Source organism: Chaetura pelagica, unplaced genomic scaffold, assembly GCF_000747805.2.
Source record: "Chaetura pelagica isolate M959 unplaced genomic scaffold, ChaPel_1.0 scaffold222, whole genome shotgun sequence".
NCBI lineage: Eukaryota > Metazoa > Chordata > Aves > Apodiformes > Apodidae > Chaetura > Chaetura pelagica.
In genome coordinates this window covers 5,882,716-5,892,349 of record NW_009952711.1, presented here as the reverse complement: position 1 = coordinate 5,892,349, position 9,634 = coordinate 5,882,716, and the positions used below count along the sequence as shown (strand labels likewise).

At 34.7% G+C, this 9,634-nt stretch overlaps 1 protein-coding gene across 1 annotated transcript in view; it reads left to right on the top strand.

Moving 5' to 3' along the window:
* The window catches only part of UNC13C (unc-13 homolog C (C. elegans)), a 103,458-nt gene extending 98,255 nt beyond the window's left edge, over window positions 1–5,203 (top strand). Inside the window, exons 30-32 of the mRNA XM_009994427.1 lie at window positions 3,204–3,296; window positions 4,001–4,160; window positions 4,918–5,203. Of these exons, the coding sequence (XP_009992729.1) occupies window positions 3,204–3,296; window positions 4,001–4,160; window positions 4,918–5,203 (539 nt within the window). The remainder of the gene's footprint in view (window positions 1–3,203; window positions 3,297–4,000; window positions 4,161–4,917) is intronic.
* The last annotated feature ends 4,431 nt before the right edge of the window (window positions 5,204–9,634 follow it).

Sequence of the window (9,634 nt, the reverse complement as noted above, 5' to 3'; positions counted from 1 at the left end):
GCTGAAAAATTTGCATTTTTTTTTATACCTGCCTATTCAAATTTAATATTTTGATGCTTTCCCAGAAGTAGGCCAGGGCAGAGAACATGCAGGATATGGTATTAGGTGTACTTTGAATCTGGACGTCAGCAGCAATAAAGGCACATTTTTCTGCTCTAGAATTTTAGTAGAATGCACTAAAATTTGAAACACAAAGTCTTCTTCATGTGAACTATACTTACTTCATTAATGGTGTATTTCAGAAGAGCACTTTCTGTGGTTTCAATAAGAGACCAAGAGTTCATGGCTATACTTTTAGGCAAAGATTCTCTCTTTTTTCAAAAAGAAACTATTTCTTACTGTTTTCCTTATCAATCTAGGACAGTGTTCATATTTCTCCAGTACATACAGGAACTGCTTTTATATACATGACATGCATTATATTTCAAGCTAAGCAGTTTCTTAATTTTAGAAACTGCAAATTTTTGTATAATAGTAATCTATGCTACAGTTTTTTTAATTTAGTGGACATCTGTTAAAAAGAGCTTGTCTACCACTTAATGTCTTTGGGAAGGAATACAATTTGCTGATCTATAAAGCATTACCCTGCTCTCACTCATGAGAATCAGAAAAGTTTTAACTGGACAGTTAAGCTGGGAATCTGTTGCTTTTACCTCTGAAGCACAGTCTGTTATTCACAGTATAATACGCAGGATACGTTTTGCAGCTTTTCCCAAGATTAATTCCAAGGGATGATCATTTCCCAGGCAGCTTCCATATCACACTGAGGATCCCTGTTAATATTTCATACATTTCAAGTAAGAGAATTGCTACAAAACTCTAATATATAAGAAATAGATCCTTTTTTTACCACCTCCGAAAAAAGGTTTCAATATGGATTTAGGAAAAAAAAATAAAATTACTAAAACTTTTCCTTATGGATACTCTCATGGGAACTGCAAGAGAGAAAAAATATCCAGGTTGTAGCCACAAGCAGGGCTCTGTTATAAATCTTGAACCACAAACCTGAATTTTCTGATGTTCATCATGATTTCAGCCTCAGGTCTGTGTTCATTTCTGTGCACACATTAGCATGCCTATATTTGCACACCAGGTACTATCAGCAGTGTAGCTACTGGGAATGAAAGGAAAAGTGACTCATAGCTTTTCATCACTTTTAATTTCTCATTTAAAAGAACTAAAAACTCATCTATTATGACCTCCAGCCTCACCACTGTAGCTGTATCATTAGCATTTAGTTAAAATTACCCTGCTTGCAAATCAGAAAGTTACTCTGAATTATCATCAGATTCGTATCTGCCCTCAAACTCATGCACATAACCAATCCAAAATCTAGAGATGGTTAGATGTAATTATAATATTTTTCCCATTGCTTTGAGTTTAAATTTAAGTACAATAGAATATTGAATAATAACTATAACTGTAGATAAAAGTTCCATTCTTTTGAAAAAAGTTATCTTCCCTTTTAGTTCAATACTTATTTTTAGCCTATTAATCTTATTTTTACCTTATTTTAACTTACTAGATTAGATAGAATTTTTATTTCAATACTTTACTCTTATTTAAATAGTCTAAGTTATGTTTTTCCCCCTGGAAAGCCTAATAGCTGTGTAAAAGTTTATGTTATGGGCTCTGATATTTCCTGTGTTCACATTCAAGTTCAGTAGGAATAACCAAATTATCCAAGAACATGCTTTTGCACTATTTCTAAACCAGAATGACTGCTTGAACTAAAGTTTGGATTCCTGGCCTTTCTGACTACACATTCCTAAAGTCCTTCCTGGGAACAAAGTATTTTGCACAGGCAATATAATTAAAAACATAACTTTTAAAATTAGGACTTAATCTCAGGGATTCATAGTTTTTCACATGGTGGTTTCAATACACTTCGTGAAAGCTAAACCCTTATTGCCATTTTCAACTGAATCAGGCGACTGTATTGTTAGATATTGCTATGTGCTTTAAAAGCAAATTGTCTCACAGTCAGGAGTAATGAAGTTGACTGCCATGATCTTAATCTGATATTTTATTTATAAGGCACAGCTACAGATCTTCAAGACTGTTTTTGATCAAGACAAGTGTTTGAATAAGTAAACAACAATGCTGAGCATAAACTGACTGTAACATTTTCAATAACTTTTTAAATAACTTTTGTTTCCCTCCATATAAAGATTTGCTATTTAGAAAGAACACGGGTTTGAAAGTTCTAAATTCAAACTTTATTGAGTGTTGTGAAAAAAGCCTGTAAGCACCCTATGAAAGTGAAAGATAAAAGAAAAATGTCCGTATTAGACAATACGGATATCAGATTAGCATACTTAGTGACACAGCTTAACTCCTGTCATATGCTGTTGTATTAAACATCTGCCTTTCCCTGGCACAGAAGGAGAGGGAGGTTTCTATTCTCAAGTTACAGCCCTACCACTACCCTTGATCTGCCACATACTTCCAGGCCTTTTGAAAATTAAGTACTGTTGAGATTCTGATTGTTATGGATTTTAACAAGATCATCCATATGACAGTAAGAGGAAAGACTATTTGTGTTTGTCCTTTAGTATTAAAAAAAAAAAAAAGTAAGTTTATCTCCAGGAACATTTTTTCTCTCTGATATGATCCAAAAGAAAACTAATTTTAATTGGGGCCCTGAACAACAATTTTTGAACAAATACACAATGGTTTCTACAAGACCTGGGTGACTGGGCTTTCCAACTGGAGCCCACTGTGTGATTCCTGCCATTCACTTACTCCGTGCAGCATTGGTTGCATCACGAGGAGAGGAAGCTCTACTTGTGAACAATCAGTCCATCGCTTCCAGAGCAGTTCCAGTATCTCCTTTTCAGCTGTGGTGGCCTTGGAGCCTTTGTAGCTTTGACCCCAGAATCCTAGGAGTCCACCTCGAGTCTCCCCTGATGTTTCCGGCTCTGGGTAGGAGCGTTGGCTGTGGTGTTGAGCCTGGGCCTGTAAAATTGGGAGACGAAAAGCAGTTGAATCATAGAGGAAAACTGAGGCATATGGAGAGATGGAGGGTCCTGCTACACATAGACATTTGCAATTGCTAGGAACAAAGTCACTAATCTAACTGATATGAAATATATGCCAGAAATTTCTGTGTTTCTGGTAGAAAATACCACTCACCTTTTTTCACTGTCCATTTCTCTTGATGTTTTGAGAAGCTGAGTGTGCTAAACTACTCATTATTTCAGGTCAAACCACTAATAATTCAGTGGGTGAGATATCTATACAGGTGGACATCTCTACACATCCTGGCACTGGTGAGCATAAAGTCATTGTAAAAGGTAAGTTTCAAATATCTAATTTTAAAAAGAAAGCAACCATAAAGTGCAAATCTCCCAGGCACTAGATCCTAAGTAAAATGTACCAATAATGAAATAACAAATGTTAAGTGTTACAGTACTTGTAAAGCTATAGGTGATCAGGATCATACTTCTTCATTGTTCAACATCAGCAGAAGTTAAGATTATGCAGGTAAGTACTGTCTGTGCTTCTGTGCATAGACAACTACAATTTATTATATGAAGCCACGGAGTTACATATTGGGATGTGCCGAATTACCCTTCTGAATTGCTTGCAAAGAATTTAATTTCCTAAAGCTGATGCAAAGTTGAGTGATGAATGACTGCACTGAGACTTGAAATATTCCATTTTTAACAAAATGCCTTTTTTCTGCACAACCTGAATTCCAGAGGAAACCCAGTATCATTTACATTAATACAAACTGACTTTTAATTACAGTGAAGGTAGCAGACAAGAGCTGTTACTGTAAAGCATTTGTAAAATATATGCTTGTATCTGTTGCTGTTGTAACTGGACAGTCAGACATCTTACTCGACAGAGAACAGGCAAAGCTCTTCCTAAGTTAGTCAGGCACTGGTATCCAATAGGAAAGTTCTCAAATCCCCTTTCATTGCCTATACAAAGTCTTACTGGATAACTAACAGGTGGAATTTTATTTACCTTTATTTCCTTTATTTCTTTACAGTTGTAGCAATTAATAATCTGAACTGGCAAACCACAGCGATGTTCCGGCCATTTGTGGAAGTTTGCATATTGGGTCCTAACCTAAGTGACAAGAAAAGAAAACATGGAACCAAGACAAAGAGCAACACCTGGTCACCAAAATACAATGAAACTTTCCAATTGTAAGTCTTTTTGTCTGTTATTGCATGTATTATATAATTTTTGTTTTAGCATTTCTTGCAGTTAAACTGGTAAGTACATAAGTGTGCTAAAGCTGCTGTACACATCAGAGCCCATAGGTACAGACACCACTTCAAAAATATTTATTAATTCTTTGTTTTATATGAGGATGAATGAGAAGCACTAAGCTCTCAGTCTGACAAGAGCTGTTTAAAATCTACAGTTAATTTCCCTACCCAGGAATGAATATTTATATACCTAGGAGCCTCTTTGCCAAGTAGTTTCTGGATAGAAGCATTTGTTACTACTACTCAATATTTGGGCATTTATTGCTGTTGAGATACCCAAGTATGTAAAGGGTTATGCATGTGTCAGTGCTGCTCTGTGTCTGCTGTTTACTCCTTAAAGCAATAAGAAATGTTCAGCTAACCGGGAATTTTAAATTTAGTACTTCTCACAGCACCTCTTTATTCTGCATAACTGGTAGGTGGTAAGTGGAAAGGTAACAATGTTTAATTTCAGATACTGAGAGAATGATGAATTCTGTTTCTGTTCTGGAACAGAGGCTACATCCCCACATTAACTGTGTAGAAGGTCTAAAGCTAAACAATATTTTATTGCAAAAAAAAAAATAATTGCAAAACACTAATTAAACTATCACTATCACTTTAGACAGCTTGTAAAAATTAAAGTCCCTTCCTTCCTTAGGAAAACTGAACTGAACTCCTTGTCCTAAATCCATATTTTCAATCCATTCAGTGTTCTGAGTAGCGAAGCTAAGCCAGGAGCCTATGAGCTCCACCTGTCAGTGAAGGATTATTGCTTTGCTCGGGAGGACCGCGTGGTGGGCATGACCGTCATTCAGCTGCAGAAGGTCCTGGAGAAAGGTGGCTGTGCTTCCTGGTACCCCTTGTTGAGAAACATCTCTGTGGATGAAACTGGGTTGACAATTCTTCGAATACTTTCTCAGAGGACAAATGATGAGGTTGCTAAAGAATTTGTAAGACTTAAAACAGAAACAAGATCTGCTGAAGAAACAGCCTGAAATACCCAAGTACTGCAAGATTGCCACCGCTGAGAACTTAGATACACTGCTCTTGTCCAATAGTGCATGCATGTGCAGATCATCTGTGGGAATGTTTAACTAACTATGTTTTCAGTGTTTGCCAGTACTTACATACTATATTTGCAAGGTATGTCAAGGAACTGTGTATCTTTTATACATATTTTGGTCTTTGGTAAAGTAATTGTTCCGATGAAGTGCCAAAACTTAAGATTAAGAGTAAATGTTTCATCATATCTTTTTAAATGTCTCATCTCATTACAATTACTTTGTTTTTTAACAGCTATTAATAATTAGCTTTTTTAATTAACAGGTTATTGCTGTTAAACTACTACATCACTTATTCTAAGTTAAGTTACCTCCCTTACTTTTTTTTTTTAAATGTACCTAGTTTTCTTCAAACTATCATTTTATGCAAACCTCATTTTAGGTATCTTATTGATAACTTTTTCTATCATTACTACAAATGCAGTTACTTATAGAAAGTGTTTGTAATTTTATAATTACTAATATAAAGTAATGATTTTTGCATAAAAAAATAAAAAGGATGGAAATATTTTATGCTAATCCTTTTCCAACCTTTCATAAATATCACTGTGAAGAAATGCTGTTAAAGCAAGTTCTCAAGAAGCTGTGCTTATCAGAGTTTGTTACTGATGTTTGATATCTTGACCTAACTTTGTTCTTCAAAACTGCCAAGGTAATATCATATTTGTATTTAAAAGGATAAGTCAGTATCTGTAGAAAAGGACTGCTATACAATATATGTGATTTTAAAAAAATCCTTTTTTTAAAATGAGATGGTCCTGTACAAGGGTTAGTAGTTTGGAATCTGTAATGCTGGTTTGTGGTTTGTTTCTAGAAGTCGTTTCTGAAGAAAAAAAAAGATGCTTTAAGCATTTTCACTCAGAATTATTAACTTTGCTTTACATACTTAGCTGTAACATCAGTTAAGTGCTTTATTTCTTAATTTTATTTTTAGACAAGTTCAACAGTTTGTACTTATGCAACATTACTATGTATTGCACTAATGCAAATTCTGTGTCCTGTAAATATATTTAGTGAGAAACTGTAAAATAAAGGATAAAGAAACTGCTTCTAGTTTTGTCATTTGATATTATTTATGTATGCAGAGGTTCTACATGCATGTGAAGCTCATGCAGTCACTCACAGCTTTAGAAGAGCTGAAATTACAATTTCTATTGTATGATTTGATAGGTCAGTGTCCTAAAAAAACTTGTACTTTTTAAAAGAGGTGGTAGGCATTTTGTTAATGTACTTTTATATAATATAGTGTTCTGTAATAATATTTATATTTCTTGTTGGTTCTGGTTACAAAAGTTTCTAATAACACAGGTTGAAGTTTTCAGCTTTGCTTATGGAAAAAAGCAATAAAAGGAAAGGAGGACACATACCTGTGTTGATGCCAGTCAGGTACAGCCCAAAACATTGCCAATGGATGGCACTTAAAACACACTATCTGATAAGCTTTCATGTAAGAAAAAAAAATCAGCAATCTCAAATTAAGAAGGTGAGTAATCAAGAGATTGTTCCTATAATGAATCATTGGTAGTTCTAAGAATTACAAGAGAGAGGCTGGGATAGGCAGCTTCTGCATTTACCTGGAGCACTTGTAGCATATTTCTGTGTAGCTGTTAATTCTGCTGTAAAATGGTAGCCAGGTTGGTGCACGATGCAGTGGCACCCACCTTGCTCTGTGTCCCAGAGATTCCCCTGCAAAGGAATCATAACTGAACTTGTCAAGGAATCCAATTACTGCTCTTAGTGGTCTCCCTCAGTTGCACACACTAGAAGTAACAAACAATTTGGTAAAGCAAACGCTTATAATTTACAGCTTTAAACACTACTCTCTCCTGTTTCATTATCTTTAATAGAGAAATATTTACTTTCTGCATCAAAATTTGTCACGTACAAGACAATCAGAATATATGTTCATGCTGCATCACAGGGCTGTGTAAAATATTGGGATCATTCAATATGCAAATATATCCAATGGTGTAACAAAAGCATTTCATGTAGTAAACATAACTGATATGGAAAAGAGTTCAGTGCTATTTTTAAAAGCTGCTATATGCTCTTTTAAGGAAGTAAACATTCCTTTAAAAAAAATTCATTTGTGAGACCATTTTCTTACTTCAACTGAGATAACCTTAGTGAACTGGCTGCTGTTGCTGCAGTTTCACTTCTTAGTACAACTGATATAATCAAAATTCTAGTTGTAATTCCATTTGTATTTGTTTGTTAAGACAGAGCATTTAAGTACATACACAGGGAAATAAAGGGCAAAAAAGGGGGAAACAGCAAAATTACTTGGAGAATAGTATTTCTGTTACCCTAGGAAGTGTTACTGTACACAAACCATTTGATATCCATCTGGAAAAACAAATACATTCAGAGAAGCTTGTGATATCACAGCACCTATAATTAACCACTGCACTTTGAACAGACAGTTCTACACCACTTGGTTCAATAAGGATGAGGAGGGAGGGAGTTTTTGTCCTCTTTTTTTGTTAGCTCTTCTAGGATGTAAACGTAATAGCCAAATATAGAGAACTGAATAAAATTTTTCTTGAAGGGTTCATAGCTAATATATGACAAAAAAAAAAAAAAGTAATAGAATTAAACACACCAATATAAGCTGCAGCTCATTACACTAGCAGACATTCTGAACTCTAAAACAACTTATCAAAAAAAAAAAAAAAAAGTATTTTGCCAATTGCCATATTTGAATCATGCCTACATCCAGAACACAGCACTGGAACTGGCCTTCAGGCTTTTCATTTTCTCTGAAGCCAGGAAACTGCCAAAATAGCAATGGTGACAGTTTGCAGCTGGAAGTAGATCTAACTCTTCATACACTTCATGGCTTTTGAGAACTTAAATTCAGATCAAAATAATAAATACAAAGGTGTTAGGCCACCACCAAGAAACTCAGCAAGTTCCAAAAACAAACTGCAAAAATATTTTTTTGAAATTGCTTCCTCTCTGCTGGGTGTTACCTGTAATCTTTCCTATGCAAGTAAATCTAAACTTGAGTGATATTTCACTCTCCTCTCCTGTCACTGAAAATCCCCCCAGGACATTTTTTACTGAATGGTAAATAATTGCTAAAAGTTTTTCTGTAACCTGGAAGACTCAAGGGATCCTTTATGAAGAACTGAAGAAATGCATGTGCCAATGCAGTATATTTAAAGTAATATTTTCATTGACCAAGAAAAAGCTGAACTACTGGAGTCTACATCAACAAGAGTCTCTGGACACACACACACACACTGTACAGACAGGACAGCTCTGTATGAAATACTGTCTGTCAATTAGTGTGGAAAACATGCCAACTAGTGTCAAATAGGAAGGAGCAGCTGTAACTCCAACAGATGATCAACAGAATTACATTAGAAGCTTACAGAACAGAAATAATAAAACTATAATTTTCATTGTTTTTCTCTAATCTACTTTACTAGTTTTCATTTATGCTCTCATGCTAGTGACTGAAGAAATTAAATTTGTTGGCAAATACTGAAAACAGAAGAATAATTTACCATTACCATATTAGTCTGAATTAAATACCCATTTCTTCTAAATCCCTTGAAAACTAAAGAAAAGAGCTAAACAAATATGTGGAAAACATTAAATTATTGTATTAAATTAAATTCAGCCAGCAGACATAAAATTAACGTAAATGGATTCAGCAAAATGCAGCTGGGGAAGTGCTGGAAAGTATCCAGCTGTTTACACATGCCCATTTTGATGGTATTTTTGTGTCATTTGTCTTTGCCTTTTGGCATCACATTTATGTGATTGACTTGTAATATCAAAAATTCCATAGACATGAAGTTTCAGGAAACAAATTCTAAATTATTTTGGATGTTATAATCAAGAGGCAGGAGATAAACATTAGACAAACTAATGAGCAGGACTGAAATATTAGTAAAAGATATCACTATAAGTATTCACTGAAATCAAGAAAAATTAAATCAATATATCTGGAGAATAATCTGTTTGTCTAGTGAGCTTGCTCTGAGTGAACACAAACACGTCTACAGAGTATAAATCAATTAGGAAATTACGGATCTACAAAACCTGCTTTACTTTGAAGACAAATCCAATTGAGGAGAAAAAGATCTTTTCAAACAGATTCTACAGCTGAAACTCAGCTTACAAACAGTTTGTAAATGATTCCTGGCCTATGATCATTTTGCTATGACAATTCAGGTCCAAGTTCCAAAGACTGCCCCAATCAAAGCTGAAAGCTTTCCCTGTGACTTCAGCTAAAAAAATTCATCACTGCAGAATATGAAATAAAGAGTGGGCATGCTGCAAACTTAGTAGTGAACACTATTAATGTGTTGGATTCATTATCAAATAAATACAAAATAATCAGAAAAGGAAAAA